Here is a 21984-nt window from a genome sequence, read left to right as displayed (position 1 = left end):
TCCTGGACAGTCTGTGGTGCAACATGGCGTTGGTGGATGGAGCGAGACATGATGTCCCAGATGTGCTCAATTGGATTCAGGTCCGGGGAACGGGCGGACCAGTCCATAGCATCAATGTCTTCCTCTTGCAGGAACTGCTGACACACTCCAGCCACATGAGGTCTAGAATTGTCTTGCATTAGGAGGAACCCAGGGCCAACCGCACCAGCATATGGTCTCACAAGGGGTCTGAGGATCTCATCTCGGTACCTAATGGTAGTCAGGCTACCTCTGGCGAGCACATGGAGGGCTGTGCGGCCCCCCAAAGAAATGCCACCCCACACCATGACTGACCCACCGCCAAACCGGTCATGCTGGAGGATGTTGCAGGCAGCAGAACGTTCTCCATGGCGTCTCCAGACTCTGCCACGTCTGTCACATGTGCTCAGTGAGAACCTGCTTTCATCTGTGAAGAGCACAGGGCGCCAGTGGCGAATTTGCCAATCTTGGTGTTCTCTGGCAAATGCCAAACGTCCTGCACGGTGTTGGGCTGTAAGCACAACCCCCACCTGTGGCGTCGGGCCCTCATACCACCCTCATGGAGTCTGTTTCTGACCGTTTGAGCAGACACATGCACATTTGTGGCCTGCTGGAGGTCATTTTGCAGGGCTCTGACAGTGCTCCTCCTGCTCCTCCTTGCACAAAGGCGGAGGTAGAGGTCCTGCTGCTGGGTTGTTGCCCTCCTACGGCCTCCTCCACGTCTCCTGATGTACTGGCCTGTCTCCTGGTAGCGCCTCCATGCTCTGGACACTACGCTGACAGACACAGCAAACCACCTTGCCGCAGCTCGCATTGATGTGCCATCCTGGATGAGCTGCACTACCTGAGCCACTTGTGTGGGTTGTAGACTCCGTCTCATGTTACCACTAGAGTGAAAGCACCGCCAGCATTCAAAAGTGACCAAAACACCAGCCAGGAAGCATAGGAACTGAGAGGTGGTCTGTGGTCACCACCTGCAGAACCACTCCTTTATTGGGGGTGTTTTGCTAATTGCCTATAATTTCCACCTGTTGTCTATTCCATTTGCACAACAGCATGTGACATTTATTGTCAATCAGTGCTGCTTCATAAGTGGACAGTTTGATTTCACAGAAGTGTGATTGACTTGGAGTTACATTGTGTTGTTTAAGTGTTCCCTTTATTTTTTTGAGCAGTGTATATATATATATATATCACTCGCAAACACACTACACTTCAAAAGTTTGTGGTCACTTAAAAATGTCCTTGTTTTTGAAAGAAAAGCTCATTTTCTGTCCATTTTTAAAATAACATCATATTAATCAGAAATACAGTGTAGACATTGTTAATGTTGTAAATGACTATTGTAGCTGAAAACGGCAGATTTAAAAAATAAATAATAATATCTACATCGGCAGACAGAGGACCATTATCAGCAACCATCACTCCTGTGTTCCAATGGCACGTTGTGTTAGCTAATCCAGGTTTATCATTTTAAAAGGCTAATTGATCATTATAAAACCTGTTTGCAATTATTTAGCACAGCTGAAAACTATTGTACTGATTAAAGAAACAATAAAACTGGCCTTCTTTAGACTAGTTGAGTATCTGGAGCATCAGCATTTGTGGGTTCGATTACAGGCTCAAAATGGCTAGAAACAAATAACTTTCTTCTGAAACTCGTCAGTCTATTCTTGTTCTGAGAAATGAAGGCAATTCCATGTGAGGAATTTCCAAGAAACTGAAGATCTCGTACAACGCTGTACTACTCCCTTCACAGAACAGTGCAAACTGGCCCTAACCAGAATAGAACGAGTGGGAGGCCCCAGTGCACAACTGAGCAAGAGGACAAGTACATTAGTGTCTAGTTTGAGAAAGATGCCTCACAAGTCCTTAACTGGCAGCTCCATTAAATCGTACCTGAAAAACACCAGTCTCAACGTCAACAGTGAATAGGCGAATTCGGGATGCTGGTCTTCTAGGCAGAGTTGCAAAGAAAAAGCCATATCTCAGACTGGCCAATAAAAAGAAAAGATTAAGATGGGCAAAAGAACACAGAACTCCAAGAGCATTCTGGAGTCGCCTCTTCACTGTTGACGTCGAGCCTGGTGTTTTGTGGGTACTATTTAATGAAGCTGACAAACTTTTGACTTTTCTCAAGGTCCTGGAGTGGCCTAGCCAGTCTCCAGACCTGAACCCAATAGAACATCTTTGGAGGGAGCTGAAAGTCTGTGTTGCCCAGGGACAGCCCCGAAACCTGTAGGATCTGGAGGAGGTCTGTATGGAGGAGTGGGCTAAAATCCCTGCTGCAGTGTGTGCAAACCTGGTCAAGAACTACAGGAAACATATGATCTCTTTAATTGCAAACACAGGTTTCTGTACCACATATTAATTTCTGCTTTTCTGATGTATCAAATACTTATGTCATGCAATAAAATGCAAATTAATTACTTAACAATCAAACAATGTGATTTTCTGGATTTTTGTTTCAGATTCCGTCTCTCACAATTGAAGTGTACCTATGATAAAAATTACAGACCTCTACATGCTTTGTAAGTAGGGAAAACCTGCAAAATCGGCAGTATATCAAATACTTGTTCTCCCCACTGTATATACAACATTTGAATGTTGGCCTTCTTTAAATGGTTTTGAGTTATTTTATTTTCAATGGCGGTCTTCATCTAATACCTTCAGTTACATGGTTATTCAATTGCCGCCACTGCCCTTGACACGATGAGTGAAAGCAATATGGTTGATGCCTAGCAATTACTTTAGCTAGCTTACTCTTTGTTTCTTTAAGATAAAGGACATGAAATAGAGAGGGAGCCACTGCTTTTGAGATCCCTCTCTTGTATATGTGGCAGGCAGTCTGTCACCCAGTCAGTCAGTCAATCAGTGACACAGTCAGTCTGTCACACTGTCAGTCTGCCAGCATTGTGCACTATCCCAGTCTTATAGGTAGGTGATCAACCATCTCATCCAAAACAAGATATTAAGTTGTCAAAAAAGGCTGTCACTCATTCAGTCAGTCAGTTCTTCTCTCAGTCCAGTAGGTCTTCAGAGCATCTCCACAACACAGTCTTTACACTTGTCACACTCTATGGACAGGTTGTTTTCTTCTCTTTTCCCCCTCTTTCTCTGCCTCTTTTATTCTCTCTCTCTCTCACTCACTCACTCACTCACTCACTCACTCACTCACTCACTCACTCACTCACTCACTCACACCAACCGATTTAGAGCCCAGTGTCCCTCAAGTCTTTGAGGGGGGTTGGATAAGACACCGTTGATAAGGAGATACTGTTACCCCTTCATGTTCAAAGCCTTTGGCTGGGGGAGCTGGCAGCTAAATTAAACCTTTTTACGCCCCATCATTCCCTGGCCCACTGTACCTGGTCTGAGCACAGTGTACAGTACTCTATGTTTAGAATGACCCTCCCGTGTACAGGCAGGGACAAATGTATTCTCATTTGTGTTTTAAAACCATGTCTTTATCACATATGTTGCTGAAGTTCTGAGTTCCTACTGTACCAGGAAGTACGTTCTGGTGGAATACAGTTCTTATACACCACCATCTCTTACTCACTAGGGTGTGTTTCAATGCTCCCTGGCCACGTGCATATATTTTCACCTTAGATGTGGCCGTATGGAACAATAATGATCACTGGTAAGTCGAAGCTATAAAAGACAATGGGCACCATGAAATGTGAACCCATTCTTTGTACTTGTGTGTCAGTGAAGCTGTGTGTTTGTTTGCACAATGGTGTGCGCACACACTTTTTAGTGGTTGTGTGTGTGTGGGTCGGTGATGCTGCGCGCGTGGGTCGGTGATGCTGCGCGCGTGGGTCGGTGATGCTGCGCGCGTGGGTCGGTGATGCTGCGCGCGTGGGTCGGTGATGCTGCGCGCGTGGGTCGGTGATGCTGCGTTTGTGTGTACGTACCACAGGAGATAATGGCCCACACACACACACACGATACATATAACATACTTTTTTAACACACCAGAACATAGACCTACAGTAGGCCTACACTCACATACTGATTGCTTTGATTACTTTATGCTCTGCCCCTATTGATGGTGCAAGGGAGGGAGTGGAGAGCGTAGAAAAGGATGCAACAGAAGGTTGAGGCGAAAGAGATGGTTGGATATATAGAGCGAGGTGGTTGGATATATAGAGCGAGGTGGTTGGATATATAGAGCGAGGTGGTTGGATATATAGAGCGAGGTGGTTGGATATATAGAGCGAGGTGGTTGGATATATAGAGCGAGGTGGTTGGATATATAGAGCGAGGTGGTTGGATATATAGAGCGAGGTGGTTGGATATATAGAGCGAGGTGGTTGGATATATAGAGCGAGGTGGTTGGATATATAGAGCGAGGTGGTTGGATATATAGAGAGTGGTGGTTGGATATATAGAGAGTGGTGGTTGGATATATAGAGAGTGGTGGTTGGATATATAGAGAGTGGTGGTTGGATATATAGAGAGTGGTGGTTGGATATATAGAGAGTGGTGGTTGGATATATAGAGAGTGGTGGTTGGATATATAGAGAGTGGTGGTTGGATATATAGAGAGTGGTGGTTGGATATATAGAGAGTGGTGGTTGGATATAGAGAGAGTGGTGGTTGGATATAGAGAGAGTGGTGGTTGGATATAGAGAGAGTGGTGATTGGATATAGAGAGAGTGGTGATTGGATATAGAGAGAGGTGATTGGATATAGAGAGAGGGAGAGGTGGTTGGATAGAGGGAGAGGTGGTTGGATAGAGGGAGAGGTGGTTGGATAGAGGGAGAGGTGGTTGGATAGAGGGAGAGGTGGTTGGATGTATAGAGAGAGGTGGTTGGATGTATAGAGAGAGGTGGTTGGATGTATAGAGAGAGGTGGTTGGATATATAGAGAGAGGTGGTTGGATATATAGAGAGAGGTGGTTGGATATATAGAGAGAGGTGGTTGGATATATAGAGAGAGGTGGTTGGATATATAGAGAGAGGTGGTTGGATATATAGAGAGAGGTGGTTGGATATATATAGAGAGAGGTGGTTGGATATATAGAGACAGGTGGTTGGATATATAGAGACAGGTGGTTGGATAGAGAGAGAGGTGGTTGGATATATATAGAGAGAGGTGGTTGGATATATATAGAGAGAGGTGGTTGGATATATATAGAGGGAGAGGTGGTTGGATATATATAGAGGGAGAGGTGGTTGGATAGAGAGAGAGGTGGTTGATATATATAGAGAGAGGTGGTTGGATAGGTATATAGAGAGAGGTGGTTGGATATATATAGAGGGAGAGGTGGTTGGATATATATATAGAGAGAGGTGGTTGGATATATAGAGAGAGAGGTGGTTGGATATATAGAGGGAGGTGGTTGGATAGAGGTGGTTGGGAGAGGTGGTTGGATATAGAGAGAGGGAGTTGGATAGAGGGAGAGGTGGTTGGATAGAGGGAGAGGTGGTTGGATAGAGGGAGAGGTGGTTGGATAGAGGGAGAGGTGGTTGGATATAGAGAGAGGTGGTTGGATATAGAGAGGTGGTTGGATATAGAGAGAGGTGGTTGGATATAGAGAGAGGTGGTTGGATATAGAGGAGAGGTGGTTGGATATAGAGCGAGGTGGTTGGATATAGAGAGGTGGTTGGATATATAGAGAGAGGTGGTTGGATATATAGAGAGAGGTGGTTGGATATATAGAGAGAGGTGGTTGGATATATAGAGCGAGGTGGTTGGATATATAGAGCGAGGTGGTTGGATATATAGAGAGAGGTGGTTGGATATATAGAGAGAGGTGGTTGGATATATAGAGAGAGGTGGTTGGATATATAGAGAGAGGTGGTTGGATATATAGAGAGAGGTGGTTGGATATATAGAGAGGTGGTTGGATATATAGAGAGGTGGTTGGATATATAGAGAGTGGTGGTTGGATATATAGAGAGTGGTGGTTGGATATATAGAGAGTGGTGGTTGGATATATAGAGAGTGGTGGTTGGATATATAGAGACAGGTGGTTGGATATATAGAGAGAGGTGGTTGGATATATAGAGAGAGGTGGTTGGATATAGAGAGAGAGGTGGTTGGATATAGAGAGAGTGGTGATTGGATATAGAGAGAGGTGGTTGGATATAGAGAGAGGGAGAGGTGGTTGGATAGAGGGAGAGGTGGTTGGATAGAGGGAGAGGTGGTTGGATAGAGGGAGAGGTGGTTGGATAGAGGGAGAGGTGGTTGGATAGAGGGAGAGGTGGTTGGATAGAGGGAGAGGTGGATAGAGGGGATGTATAGAGAGAGGTGGTTGGATGTATAGAGAGAGGTGGTTGGATGTATAGAGAGAGGTGGTTGGATATATAGAGAGAGGTGGTTGGATATATAGAGAGAGGTGGTTGGATATATAGAGAGAGGTGGTTGGATATATAGAGAGAGGTGGTTGGATATATAGAGAGAGGTGGTTGGATATATAGAGACAGGTGGTTGGATATATAGAGACAGGTGGTTGGATATATAGAGAGAGGTGGTTGGATATATATAGAGAGAGGTGGTTGGATATATAGAGAGAGAGGTGGTTGGATATATATAGAGAGAGGTGGTTGGATATATATAGAGAGAGGTGGTTGGATATATAGAGAGAGAGGTGGTTGGATATATAGAGAGAGGTGGTTGGATATAGAGGGAGAGGTGGTTGGATAGAGGGAGAGGTGGTTGGATATAGAGGGAGAGGTGGTTGGATATAGAGGGAGAGGTGGTTGGATATAGAGGGAGAGGTGGTTGGATATAGAGGGAGAGGTGGTTGGATAGAGGGAGAGGTGGTTGGATAGAGGGAGAGGTGGTTGGATATAGAGGGAGAGGTGGTTGGATATAGAGGGAGAGGTGGTTGGATATAGAGGGAGAGGTGGTTGGATATAGAGGGAGAGGTGGTTGGATATAGAGGGAGAGGTGGTTGGATATAGAGGGAGAGGTGGTTGGATATAGAGGGAGAGGTGGTTGGATATAGAGGGAGAGGTGGTTGGATATAGAGGGAGAGGTGGTTGGATATAGAGGGAGAGGTGGTTGGATATAGAGGGAGAGGTGGTTGGATATAGAGGGAGAGGTGGTTGGATATAGAGGGAGAGGTGGTTGGATATAGAGGGAGAGGTGGTTGGATAGAGGGAGAGGTGGTTGGATAGAGGGAGAGGTGGTTGGATATAGAGGGAGAGGTGGTTGGATATAGAGGGAGAGGTGGTTGGATAGAGGGAGAGGTGGTTGGATATAGAGAGAGAGGTGGTTGGATATAGAGGGAGAGGTGGTTGGATAGAGGGAGAGGTGGTTGGATAGAGGGAGAGGTGGTTGGATAGAGGGAGAGGTGGTTGGATATAGAGAGTGTCACATGTAGAGGTAGACAAAGACTGCAGAGGTCAGAGAAATGGAGGAAAGAGTCATTGATCAGGTGAGTCAGTTAAGTGTGAATTTTGAAAGCAGCTAACAACACCAGGGTTGTGTGTTGACTGTTCAAAGCCCATACTTACTGTGGGTCCTCTCAAGTCATGTTAGGCCTTACAAGGTAATGTACAGTAAAGCAATTTTAAGTTAGGATTCAATTGAGTTCAAATAACATGGAATTTACTCCCATGTGAAATGCACAAATGGACTGAGTGGTTTCTCTCTGTACTTGTTCTTCAGTCCTTTCCCAGGTTCATTAGGCTAATGGATCGTTTAAAGCTGGGGTCTACAGACATAGAAATGGACAGACTGAAGGAGAGGGCGAGGGAGAGGTGGTTGGATAGAGGGAGAGAGGGGCAGATACAGTGCCTTCAGAAAGTATTCACTGCAATTGTCTTTTTCCACATTTTGTTGTGTTACAATTATGGGATTAAAATGGATTTCAAAGTGGAAGAAACATTTTAACATCTGTTTAAAAAAAATGTTTTTAAAAAAATGAATGAAAAATAAAACACTGTCTTGATTAGATAAATATTCAACCCCCTGAGTCAATCAATACATGTTAGAATCACCTTTGGCAGCGATTACAGCTGTGGGTCTTTTTGGGTAAGTCTCTAAGAGCTTTGCAAACCTGGACTGTACAATATTTTCACATTTATAATTGTTTTAATTATTCAAGGTCGGCCAAGTTGGTTGTTGATCAATACTTGACAGCCATTTTCAAGTCTTGCCATAGATTTTCAAGTAGATTTCAATATTGTAACTTGGCCACTCAAGAACATTCAATGTCGTCTTGGTATGCAACTGCAGTGTATATTTGGCCTGCTGAAAGGTGAATTTGTCTCCCAGTGTTTATTGGAACGCAGACTGAACCTAAGTCTTCCTCTACGATTTTGCCTGTGCTTGGCTCTATTCAGTTTACATTTTATCATATACTCCCTAGTCCTTGCCGAAGACAAGCATACCCATAACATGAGGCAGCCACCACCATGCTTGAAAATATGAAGAGTGGGACTCAGTGATGTGTTGTTGGATTTGTCCCCAAACATAATGCTTTGTATTCAGAACATAAAGTTCATTTCTTTGCCACATTTCTTTGCAGTTTTACTTAAGTGCCTTGTTGCAAACAGGATGCATGTTTTGGAATATTTTTATTCTGTACAGGCATCCTTCAATTGTGGAGTAACTACAATGTTGTTGATCCATCCATGTTTTTTTTCCTATCACAGCCATTAAACTCTTGTTTTAAAGTCACCATTGGCCTCATGGTGAAATCCCTGAGCGGTTTCCTTCCTCTCCGTTAACTGAGTAAACACTAGAACCCCCATAGGCCAATGGCCATTGACATTTGATTTAGTCAATTAAAACATTCTGCCAAAAATAAGCTGTGTTCTGCTCCTTCCCCTCCTTCCCTGTACTGATGAGTTTGCATTATGCCTATTTATCTGCAGTAAATCATTTTACCGTACGACTTGTGGGTTGATACTATTCTCTTTGTTTTACTTTGTATAAATAATCTGGACTGTTTTATTTGCTATAACTCTATTACTAATCACATGTATTGTAAAGGAAACCCAAACATGCTACATGTTGCAGTAGACCTTCAGAACAATGTAAAAGATATCCTTGACTCCAAGTTGATGAGCGGGAAACAAACGATGGCAGTCAGCCTGCACAGCCGGCCATCAAAACTACACCTAAACTACACCTAAACCCAGTCAGCCTGCACAGCCGGCCATCAAAACTACACCTAAACTACACCTAAACCCAGTCAGCCTGCACAGCCGGCCATCTAAACTACACCTAAACTACACCTAAACCCAGTCAGCCTGCACAGCCGGCCATCTAAACTACACCTAAACTACACCTAAACTCAGTCAGCCTGCACAGCCGGCCATCTAAACTACACCTAAACCCAGTCAGCCTGCACAGCCGGCCATCAAAACTACACCTAAACTACACCTAAACCCAGTCAGCCTGCACAGCCGGCCATCTAAACTACACCTAAACTACACCTAAACCCAGTCAGCCTGCACAGCCGGCCATCAAAACTACACCTAAACTACACCTAAACCCAGTCAGCCTGCACAGCCGGCCATCTAAACTACACCTAAACCCAGTCAGCCTGCACAGCCGGCCATCAAAACTACACCTAAACTACACCTAAACCCAGTCAGCCTGCACAGCCGGCCATCAAAACTACACCTAAACTACACTTAAACCCAGTCAGCCTGCACAGCCGGTCCATCAAAACTACACCTAAACTACACCTAAACCCAGTCAGCCTGCACAGCCGGCCCATCAAAAGTACATCTAAACTACACCTACACCCAGTCAGCCTGCACAGCCGGCCATCAAAACTACACCTAAACTACACTTAAACCCAGTCAGCCTGCACAGCCGGTCCATCAAAACTACACCTAAACTACACCTAAACCCAGTCAGCCTGCACAGCCGGCCCATCAAAACTACATCTAAACTACACCTACACCCAGTCAGCCTGCACAGCCGGCCCATCAAAACTACACCTTATATATATATATATTATATTGACAATAATCAGATGAATGACGATATTCGACCTATCAGTTGTCATATTGTACATGAAGAGGATGTTGTATGGAGACCTTGCAGTCTAAAAAAATGATGGAATAAGTGAGAGGAGAGATGACCTGTAGTGCTTTAGGGCAGGGCCTGGAAGGTTGACATCAGTCCATACAGCATTCTAACTACACCCCCTCATTAGGTCCTAATCTAGAACAATCGATAGTCTGTTGTAATTCGCAGATGCATGGAAAGGCGCATCACTATCAAATCCTCCTTCAGAGTCACATGCAGGTGAAACATTTTGATTTCTAAATAGTATCAGAAAGAGCATATTCTGCCGTTTCTATATAGTATCAGAAAGAGCATATTCTGCCGTTTCTATATAGTATCAGAAAGAGCATATTCTGCCGTTTCTATGACATTTCCCTTTGCCAAATCAATTCAAGAGGTGCAGCTCTATTTCCAAATGTCACTTTTTTTTTGTATTCAGCACATGACCAGTCGCGTGGCAGCATTGATCTGGTTACTAGGCAAAAACGACTAACATAATACAATCTAAATTAAAATATGCTATTCTGTTGTCAATGGATGAATGGATGAATGATAGAAATCAGATAGAAACGGATAATGGTGCTTGTGACTTCAATGAACTGAATGATGAGGATAATGAGAAAGGTGAAGAGGATGATTGAATTTAGAACAATAGTGTAATGATGAATTGTGGCGGTCGACTTATTTTATTACGAAAGGCTAGAAATGGTATATAATTTCCCCCGGGAGAATCAAATCAGACCGATTACAACATACATGTGTAGTTCACAATGTCAAGCCCAACCAAACAAATGGATGCACTTACAGCATTGCAAATGCTGCAGAATTTAGATGATGGAGGATCGGATATTGACCTTGAAATCGACGTTGCTGATGAGTCTTAATTGGATTTTGATGTTGACTTCGAGCCTCTGCCTCCAATTCCCGAGCCTCGCCACAGAAAAACCAGAACCGAGCCAATTGAGACAGTGCTCTCAACTGCCACGGTGAGACAAGAGTCTGGGAGGGATGGCCCGGTGAGACAGGAGTCTGGGAGGGATGGCCCGGTGAGACAGGAGTCTGGGAGGGATGGCCCGGTGAGACAGGAGTCTGGGAGGGATGGCCCGGTGAGACAGGAGTCTGGGAGGGATGGCCCGGTGAGACAGGAGTCTGGGAGGGATGGCCGGTGAGACAGGAGTCTGGGAGGGATGGCCCGGTGAGACAGGAGTCTGGGAGGGATGGCCCGGTGAGACAGGAGTCTGGGAGGGATGGCCCGGTGAGACAGGAGTCTGGGAGGGATGGCCCGGTGAGACAGGAGTCTGGGAGGGATGGCCCGGTGAGACAGGAGTCTGGGAGGGATTGGCCCGGTGAGACAGGAGTCTGGGAGGGATGGCCCGGTGAGACAGGAGTCTGGGAGGGATTGGCCCGGTGAGACAGGAGTCTGGGAGGGATGGCCCGGTGAGACAGGAGTCTGGGAGGGATTGGCCCGGTGAGACAGGAGTCTGGGAGGGATTGGCCCGGTGAGACAGGAGTCTGGGAAGAATGCCATGGTGAGACAGGAGTCTGGGAGGGATGCCATGGTGAGACAGGAGTCTGGGAGGATGCCATGGTGAGACAGGAGTCTGGGAGGGATGCCATGGTGAGACAGGAGTCTGGGAGGGATGCCATGGTGAGACAGGAGTCTGGGAGGGTTTGGCCCGGTGAGACAGGAGTCTGGGAGGGTTTGGCCCGGTGAGACAGGAGTCTGGGAGGGATGGCCCGGTGAGACAGGAGTCTGGGAGGGATGCCATGGTGAGACAGGAGTCTGGGTAGAAAAGAGTGATGAGTTTGTGACATGCAGAAGTTGCAGCACAGAGACTATACTGTTGCTCATGCCCACAGAAAAGGAAACAGTACTTGAGACATGTCTATGGATGAACTCAAAGCATTTATTGCACTCTTGTACAGTGGGGAGAACAAATATTTGATACACTGCTGATTTTGCAGGTTTTCCTACTTACAAAGCATGTAGAGGTCTGTATGTAGAGGTACACTTCAACTGTGAGAGACGGAATCTAAAACAAAAATCCAGAAAATCACATTGCATGATTTTTAAGTAATCAATTTGCATTTTATTGCATGACATAAGTATTTGATACATCAGAAAAGCAGAACTTAATATTTGGTACAGAAACCTTTGCAATTAAAGAGATCATACGTTTCCTGTAGTTCTTGACCAGGTTTGCACACACTGCGGCAGGGATTTTGGCCCCCTCCTCCATACAGACCTTTTCCAGATCCTTCAGGTTTTGGGGCTGTCGCTGGGTAATACGGACTTTCAGCTCCCTCCAAAGATTTTCCATTATGTTCAGGTCTGGAGACTGGCTAGGCCACTCCAGGACCTTGAGATGCTTCTTACGGAGCCACTCCTTAGTTGCCCTGGCTGTGTGTTTCGGGTCGTTGTCATGCTGGAAGACCCAGCCACGACCCGTCTTCAATGCTCTTACTGAAGGAAGGAGGTTGTTGGCCAAGATCTCGCGATACATGGCCCCATCCATCCTCCCCTCAATACAGTGCAGTCGTCCTATCCCATTTGCAGAAAAGCATCCCCAACGAATGATGTTTCCACCTTCATGCTTCACGGTTGGGTTGGTGTTCTTGGGGTTGTACTCATCCTTCTTCTTCCTCCAAACACGGCGAGTGGAGTTTAGACCAAAAAGCTCTATTTTTGTCTCATCAGACCACATGACCTTCTTCCATTCCTCCTCTGGATCATCCAGATGGTCATTGGCAAACTTCAGACGGGCCTGGACATGTGCTGGCTTGAGCAGGGGGACCTTGTGTGCGCTGCAGGATTTTAATCCATGACGGCGTAGTGTGTTACTAATGGTTTTCTTTGAGACTGTGGTCCCAGCTCACTTCAGGTCATTGACCAGGTCCTTCTGTGTAGTTCTGGGCTGATCCCTCACCTTCCTCATGCTCATTGATGCCCCACGAGGTGAGATCTTGCATGGAGGTGAGATCTTGCCTGGAGCCCCAGACCGAGGGTGATTGACCGTCATCTTGAACTTCTTCCATTTTCTAATAATTGCTCCAACAGTTGTTGCCTTCTCACCAAGCTGCTTGCCTATTGTCCTGTAGCCCATCCCAGCCTTGTGCAGGTCTACAATTTTGTCCCTGATGTCCTTACACAGCTCTCTGGTCTTGGCCATTGTGGAGAGGTTGGAGTCTGTTTGATTGAGTGTGTGGATAGGTGTCTTTTATACAGGTAACGAGTTCAAACAGGTGCAGTTAATACAGGTAATGAGTGGAGAACAGGAGGGCTTCTTAAAGAAAAACTAACAGGTCTGTGAGAGCCGAAATTCTTACTGGTTGGTAGGTGATCAAATACTTATGTCATGCCATGAAATGCAAATTAATTACTTAAAATCATACAATGTGATTTTCAGATTTTTTTTTAGATTCCCTCTCTCACAGTTGAAGTGTACCTATGATAAAAATTACAGACCTCTACATGCTTTGTAAGTAGGAAAACCTGCAAAATCGTCAGTGTATCAAATACTTGTTCTCCCCACTGTATGTCTGCGGGGTTACGGCGGAAAGAGCATGAATGTGGAGTCATTTTGGTCTGATAGGTATGGGGTGGACCTTTACAGAGAGACCATGCCACGCATCAGCTTCTAAGAGACTATGCCACACAACGGCTTCTAAGAGACTATGCCACACATCGGCTTCTAAGAGACCATGCCACACAACGGCTTCTAAGAGAATATGCCACACAACGGCTTCTAAGAGAATATGCCACACAACGGCTTCTGAGAGACTATGCCACACAACTGCTTCTGAGAGACTATGCCACACAACGGCTTCTGAGAGACTATGCCACACAACGGCTTCTGAGAGACTATGCCACACAACGGCTTCTGAGAGACTATGCCACACAACTGCTTCTGAGAGACTATGCCACACAACGGCTTCTGAGAGACTATGCCACACAACGGCTTCTAAGAGACTATGCCATACAACGGCTTCTGAGAGACTATGCCACACAACGGCTTCTGAGAGACTATGCCACACAACTGCTTCTGAGAGACTATGCCACACAACTGCTTCTGAGAGACTATGCCACACAACGGCTTCTGAGAGACTATGCCACACAACGGCTTCCGAGAGACTACGCCACACAACGGCTTCCGAGAGACTATGCCACACAACGGCTTCTAAGAGACTATGCCACGTATCAGCTTCTAAGAGACCATGCCACGCATCGGCTTCTAAGAGACCATGCCACACAACGGCTTCTGACAGACCATGCCACACAACTGCTTCTGAGAGACTATGCCACACAACGGCTTCTGAGAGACTATGCCACACAACGGCTTCTAAGAGACCATGCCACACAACGGCTTCTGAGAGACTATGCCACACAACGGCTTCTGAGAGACTATGCCACACAACTGCTTCTGAGAGATCATGCCACACAACGGCTTCTGAGAGAATATGCCACACAACGGCTTCTGAGAGACTATGCCACACAACGGCTTCTGAGAGACCATGCCACACAACGGCTTCTGATAGACCATGCCACACAACGGCTTCTGAGAGACCATGCCACACAACTGCTTCTGAGAGACTATGCCACACAACTGCTTCTGAGAGACTATGCCACACAACTGCTTCTGAGAGACTATGCCACGCAACTGCTTCTGAGAGACTATGCCACGCAACGGCTTCTGAGAGACTATGCCACGCAACGGCTTCTGAGAGACTATGCCACACAACTGCTTCTGAGAGACTATGCCACACAACTGCTTCTGAGAGACTATGCCACACAACGGCTTCTGAGAGACTATGCCACACAACGGCTTCTGAGAGACCATGCCACACAACTGCTTCTGAGAGACCATGCCACACAACTGCTTCTGAGAGACTATGCCACACAACTGCTTCTGAGAGACTATGCCACACAACTGCTTCTGAGAGACTATGCCACACAACTGCTTCTGAGAGACTATGCCACACAACGGCTTCTGAGAGACTATGCCACACAACGGCTTCTGAGAGACTATGCCACACAACGGCTTCTGAGAGACTATGCCACACAACGGCTTCTGAGAGACTATGCCACACAACTGCTTCTGAGAGACTATGCCACACAACTGCTTCTGAGAGACCATGCCACACAACTGCTTCTGAGAGACTATGCCACACAACTGCTTCTGAGAGACCACGCAAAACAAGGCTTCTGAGAGACTATGCAGTACAACAGACTTTGCTTCTGAGAGACTATGCCACGCAACGGCTTCTGAGAGACTATGCGTAAAGACACAGGCTTCTGAGAGACTATGCCTGATATAACGGCTTCTGAGAGACTATGCCACACAACATTTTCTGAGAGACTATGCCATTAAACGGCTTCTGAGAGACTATGCCACACAACGGCTTCTGAGAGACTATGCCACACAACGTTTTTCCTTTCTACTTTGAGAGACTATGCCACACAACGGCTTTATTCATTAATACTATGCCATGACAATCGGCTTCTTAGAGACTATGCCAGTATACTGATGTTTTTATTGAGAGACCATGCCATAGTTTACGGAATTTGTAGAGACCATGCAACACAACTGCTTCTAAACAATTGACTATGCCACACAACTGCTTCTGAGAGACTATGCCACACAACTGCTATTTCTGAGAGACTATGCCACACAACTGCTTGTGAGACTATGCCACACAACTGCTTCTGAGAGACTATGCCACACAACTGCTTCTGAGAGACTATAGGCCACACAACTGCTTCTGAGAGACTGTATCTTTGTAGTGCAACTGCTTCTGAGACACCATGCTATCTATCAATAGCAGCCCTTTCTGAGAGACTATGCCACACAACGGCTTCTGAGACTTTGCCACGCAATCTGGTTTGAAGACTATGCCACACAACGGCCTGAGAGACTATGCCACACAACGGCTTCTGAGAGACTATGCCACACAACTGCTTCTGAGAGATCATGCCACACAACGGCTTCTGAGAGAATATGCCACACTGAATTTATTTGAGAGACCATGGTTGACTACTTATTCACTCAGAGACATGCCACACTTTTCGGTTTTATTGAGAGACAAAAAAATGCCACAAAACTTTTCTGACTTTGAGATTATGGTACACAACTGCTTCTGAGAGACTATGTCACAACTGCTTCTGAGAGACTATGCCACACAACTGCTTCTGAGAGACTATGCCACACAACTGCTTCTGAGAGACTATGCCACACAACTGCTTCTGAGAGACTATGCCACACAACTGCTTCTGAGAGACTATGCCACGCAACGGCTTCTGAGATACTATGCCACACCTGCGGCAGGTGCACACAAAACAAGGCCCATGAAAACTGTGTGCAGTACAACAGATCTTTGTTTTTGGGGCTTGCTCACACAAAGCCCCAAAGCTGAGATTGATTCATGCGTAAAGACACAGGCATAAGGGCACAATACAGTGTCTGATATAAAAACAGTAATTTGTTGGTTGTATCTTGTCATTAACATTTTTCCACAAACATTTATGTGATTAATCCTTTACAATTGTTCATGCACTGGTACGTTTGTTTAGGAATATGGCAAATTTCACCTGTGACCTGGCTGCTCATATTATTAATATTATTATTATGTTTTTCCTTTCTACTTTGTCAGAAGAAGCTGTAACTGGACTTTATTCATTAATATAACTCTATGACTAATCAAATCTACAATTAAAGTTGATCAAATACAGTATACTGATGTTTTTATTGTAACGGAAACTAAAATACGCTATAGTTTATTCTAGGAATTTGTATAATTATACAAAACATATCCTTGACTCTATCTAAACAATTGATATATTTCCACAAATAGTTATTAATGCAATTGATCCTTTACAATAGTTTCTGCACTATTTATCAAGAGTTGGTGCTTATGTTTGCACACGTTGTGGGTTGATATGTATCTGATGCATCTGCTGAAGGGGATTCCCGGCAACGTTTTCTAGCGGGTACTTATAGGCTGAAAGGCCAGGCTGTGTTAGTGTTAAGAAGGACGCCTGTATCTTTGTAGTGTCTGGGTGTATTGATACACCATGCTATCTATCAATAGCAGCCCTTCTCTGTGAGGCATTGGAAAACCTCCCTGGTCTTTGTGGTTTAATCTGTGTTTGAAGTTCACTGCTCAACTGAGGGACCTTATGTGTGGGGTACAGAGATGAGGTAGTCATTAAAAAATGTTAAACACTATTATTGCACAAAGAGTCCGTGCAACTTATGTGGCTTGTTAAGCAAATATTCTACTCCTGAATTTATTTAGGCTTGCCATAACAAAATGGTTGACTACTTATTCACTCAAGACATTTCAGCTTTTCAGTGTTTTATTAATTTGGACAAAAAAATCAAAAAACTTTTCTCCACTTTGACATTATGGGGTATTGTGATGTCATTATGGGGTAGTGTGATGTCATTATGAGGTATTGTGTGTAGGTCAGTGACACGCAAAATCTCAATTGAATACATTTTAAGTTCAGGTTGTAACACAACATTTGGAAAACGTCAAGGAGTGTAAATACTTTCTGAAGGCCCTGTAGATGGATGGAGGGAGGAAGGAACAGGGAAGGACTACTCAGGGCACCCCCCATGGGCCAATCGCATAAAAGTGGCCAGAGACAGGAGAGAGCGACTGTCCTGCTCCTTCATGAAGGAGGGAAAGAGGGAGGAAGGAACAGGGAAGGACTACCCAGGGTACCCCCCATGGGCCAATCGCATAAAAGTGGCCAGAAACAGGAGTGAGCGACTGTCCTGCTCCTTCATGAAGGAGGGAAAGAGGGAGGGAGGAAATTAAAATAGGGAGAGTGAAAGAAAGGCAGAGGAAGTGTTTCGCAAACTTCCCAGAAAGTCATAGTCTGGGAGAGTTGGGAGGCTCTCTCTCTCGTTCATGTCGAAGTAACTTGTGTGTGTGATTGTTTTTGCGGCGGTACAAAGGCTTAGAGAGACTTGAAGTAACCAATAACAATAGGAAAAGTAATATGTGTTTGGGTTGTGAGACTATGTGTGGAAACCTGTTTTGAAGTACGTACTTTTAGTTTTATTGTCCAGTATTGGCCTGTATACGGTCCCTCTCACAACCACAGAATGTAACCAGCTTTGTGTCTGTTCTTCAACTGACAGATGTAGCTGCTTCGCGTGATGTATTGTTGTCTCTACCTTCTTGTCCTTTGTGCTGTTGTCTGTGCCAAACAATGTTTGTACCATGTTCTGTGCTGCTACCATGTTGTACTGCTGCCATGTTGTGTTGCTACCATGCTGTGTTTTCATGTGTTGTTGCTGCCATGCTATGTTGTTGTCTTTAAGTCTCTCTTTATGTAGTGTTGTGGTGTCTCTCTTGTTGTGATGTGTTGTCCTATATTTTTATTTTGTTTTATTTTTAATCCCAGCCCCCATCCCCGCAGGAGGCCTTTTGCCTTTTGGTAGGCCGTCATTGTAAATAAGAATTTGTTCTTAACTGACTTTCCTAGTTAAATGAAGGTTAATAAAAAATAATAATAATAATATAAAACTTCGAAATGTCTGGATGAGAGAGAATGGTTTACTTCTTCTAAACGTCCTTTCTTTTTTGTCTGTCTTCAGCTCTTCAGGGAAGTCCGAATAATGAAGATTCTAAACCATCCAAACATTGGTAAGTGAGTCACTGACATACTGACTTACATCTTGTTGGCGAAAAGTTAGGGCTGCACAATATGATTTTTGTACCATATATTGCGAATTTTACTTGAGATTTATAGATCAAAACACTTGGGTAAACGGTTGTTGTTGGAATTTTATGGTTGGAATACAGTGGGCACTTGGAATGCAGTTTTGTTTGGCATGACAACGAATGAAAAAGTAAAGAAAGAGATTGTTGTGACAGAGTAAGAACCAAAGTGTTGGTCAGTGTTTCCCTTGGGACCCTAATTGGCTTTAAATAGATGGGTACTGGCAGGGGTGCAACTTTGGTTTTAGAAGTGGGGGGGACATAATTTTTTTAAAATGTATTGTTATTTTTTATCATGTGGGATGAACACACCGAACAGCCTGTCTGACATCTCTGAGGCGTCACACATGGTCCTCCTAAAGCACACCGTTGCCTCGTTTTGTATCACATTCCAATGTTAAAACTGGGGGGATGCAATTTCCGGTAACTGAATTGTTTGGTGAGCATGAAAACGATATAAACCATATGTCACAGCTGTCTGTCACTAGAGCTCAACCCAATTGAACTCTTATGGGAGATTCTGGAGCGACGCCTGAGACGGTGGTTTCCAGCATCAGTAAAACACCAGATTGTGCCATTTCTCATGGAAGAGTGGTGTTGCATACTGTCAGTTTAGTTCCAAACACTTGTAGAATCTATGCCAAGGTGCATTCAAGCTGTTCTAGCTGTACATTCAGACAAAGATCTTAGAATATTTTTCGCCATTTAATCTCTGATTTATGAACAAGCTGTTGCACAAACAATGCTGATTATAATCTACCACTGGTACAAGCCTGTATCAGAGAAAAAGGTTTGCTAGCAACATTTTCCCTATCTCAGTGGATTTCGCTAGCCAGTTAGCTAAGTAGCGATAAGCATTAGGGGTCAAAACTAAACATTTTGGCAAATTAGCAGCTTGCTAAGACCAACTTCCGTAAAACTGAAATTATTTCCTGAGTCTCGAATAGCCGGGTAACGACACACAATCAAATAAAATAAAATTTTATTTGTCACATGCGCCGAATACAACAGGTCGACCTTACAGTGAAATGCTTACTTAGGGCTAGCTGTGACAGAGTAAGGAACCAAAGTGTTGGTCAGTGTTTCCCTTGGGACCCTAATTGGCTTTAAATAGATGGGTACTGGCAGGGGTGCAACTTTGGTTTTAGAAGTGGGGGGGATGGGGATTAACACCTGTCGTATTCGGCGCATGTGACAAATACAATTTGATTTGATCTGACATACATACCAGTCAGCACATAAACACCTGTTTCAGTAAGCGCCAGGTCTAAATTAATTATTTATGAGGTTACCATGATTTACTATGAATTGTTTACAAGGTTTAACCTCTTAAGTCGACCCGACACGCATGCGTCCCATCTAGCCATCTGGAAATGCAAATGCGCTACGCTAAATGCTAATAGCACTCGTTAAAACTCAAACGTTCATTAAAACACACATGCAGGGTACTGAATTAAAGCTACACTCGTTGTGAATCCAGCCAACGAGTCAGATTTTTAAAATGCTTTTCGGCGAAAGCATGAGAAACTATTATCTGATAGCATGCAACACGCCGAAATACCCGAAGGGGACGTAAACAAAATAATTAGCATAGCCGGCGCTACACAAAACGCAGAAATAAAATATAAAACATTCATTACCTTTGACGATCTTATTTGTTGGCACTCCTAGATGTCCCATAAACATCACTATTGGGTCTTTTTTTCGATTAAATCGGTCCATATATACCCTAAATATCGATCTATGAAGACTGTGTGATCCAGGAAAAAATATTTTTTTAAATTAAAAAAGTCGACGATAAACTTTCACAAAACACTTCGAAATACTTTTGTAATCCAACTTTAGGTATTAGTAAACTCGTTGTGAATCCAGGCAACAAGTCAGATTTTTAAAATGCTTTTCGGCGAAAGCATGAGACGCTATTATCTGATAGCATGTAACACCCCAAAAGACCCGCAGGGGACGTAAACAAAATAATTAGCATAGTCGTCGCTACACAAACCGCACAAATAAAATATAAAACATTCATTACCTTTGACCATCTTCTTTGTTGGCACTCCTAGATGTCCCATAATCACTATTGGGTCTTTTTTTTCGATTAAATCGGTCCATATATAGCCTAGATATCGATCTATGAAGACTGTGTGATAAACGGAAAAAATAGCGTTTCATAACGTAACGTCATTTTTTAAAATTCAAAAAGTCGACGATAAACTTTCACAAAACACTTCGAAATACTTTTGTAATGCAACTTTAGGTATTAGTACACGTTAATAAGCGATAAAATTCATCAGGAGGCGATGTCAATTCTATAGGTGTCTGTCTCGAAAAAATGTCTTGGAGAGAGCTCGACCAAAACATCCGGTCGGAGACCGGAGGGAATCGATTCCCTTGATTCGGTTAGACCAAGAATCAAAGCTGAATCAAATGACAAGACTCTTGACAACGTGTGGAAGCTGTAGGCACTGCAACCTCGGCCTCATTTAATTCGGTTCACTTTGAACAATTCCTTGAAGTCGAGCATGGATATTTATTTCCATTATCAGTGATCAGATTTTCATGCACTTTTCGATGAAACACACGTTCTGTTATAGTCACAGCCGTGATTTAACCAGTTTTATAAACGTCTGAGTGTTTTCTATCCACACATACTAATCATATGCATATACTATATTCCTGGCCTGAGTAGCAGGGCGCTGAAATGTTGCGCGATTTTTAACAGAATGTTCGAAAAAGTAGAGGGTCGACTTAACAGGTTAAATGCAGGTGAAGCCTTTACCTCAAGTGCACATTACTGAGCTGTCACTCAGAGCTCATCGTTATGTTCCTTCATTACTGAGCTGTCACTCAGAGCTCATCGTTATGTTCCTTCATTACTGAGCTATCTCTTAGAGCTCATCTCAGTGTGCATCGTTATGTTCCTTCATTACTGAGCTGTCACTCAGAGCTCATCGTTATGTTCCTTCATTACTGAGCTGTCACTCAGAGCTCATCGTTATGTTCCTTCATTACTGAGCTATCTCTTAGAGCTCATCTCAGTGTGCATCGTTATGTTCCTTCATTACTGAGCTATCTCTCAGAGCTCATCGTTATGTTCCTTCATTACTGAGCTGTCACTCAGAGCTCATCGTTATGTTCCTTCATTACTGAGCTGTCACTCAGAGCTCATCGTTATATGTTCCTTCATTACCGAGCTATCTCTTAGAGCTCATCTCAGTGTGCATCGTTATGTTCCTTCATTACTGAGCTATCTCT

General features: G+C 44.3%; 1 protein-coding gene across 32 annotated transcripts in view; it reads left to right on the top strand.

Moving 5' to 3' along the window:
- LOC118371463 (MAP/microtubule affinity-regulating kinase 3-like) overlaps positions 1 to 21984 on the top strand; it is a 128147-nt gene that overhangs the window by 43715 nt on the left and 62448 nt on the right. For all 32 annotated transcript variants that reach the window (XR_008071449.1, XR_008071447.1, XR_008071439.1 and 29 more), the window contains exon 4: positions 18606 to 18654. Coding sequence is in view for 14 of the 32 variants with exons in the window: in XM_052471323.1 (XP_052327283.1) it covers positions 18606 to 18654 (49 nt within the window). In the remaining 18 variants the exon portion in view is untranslated. The remainder of the gene's footprint in view (positions 1 to 18605; positions 18655 to 21984) is intronic.

The sequence above is a fragment of the Oncorhynchus keta genome, chromosome 19 (assembly GCF_023373465.1).
Source record: "Oncorhynchus keta strain PuntledgeMale-10-30-2019 chromosome 19, Oket_V2, whole genome shotgun sequence".
NCBI classification, from domain to species: domain Eukaryota; kingdom Metazoa; phylum Chordata; class Actinopteri; order Salmoniformes; family Salmonidae; genus Oncorhynchus; species Oncorhynchus keta.
This window is presented reverse-complemented; position numbering and strand designations above follow the sequence as displayed.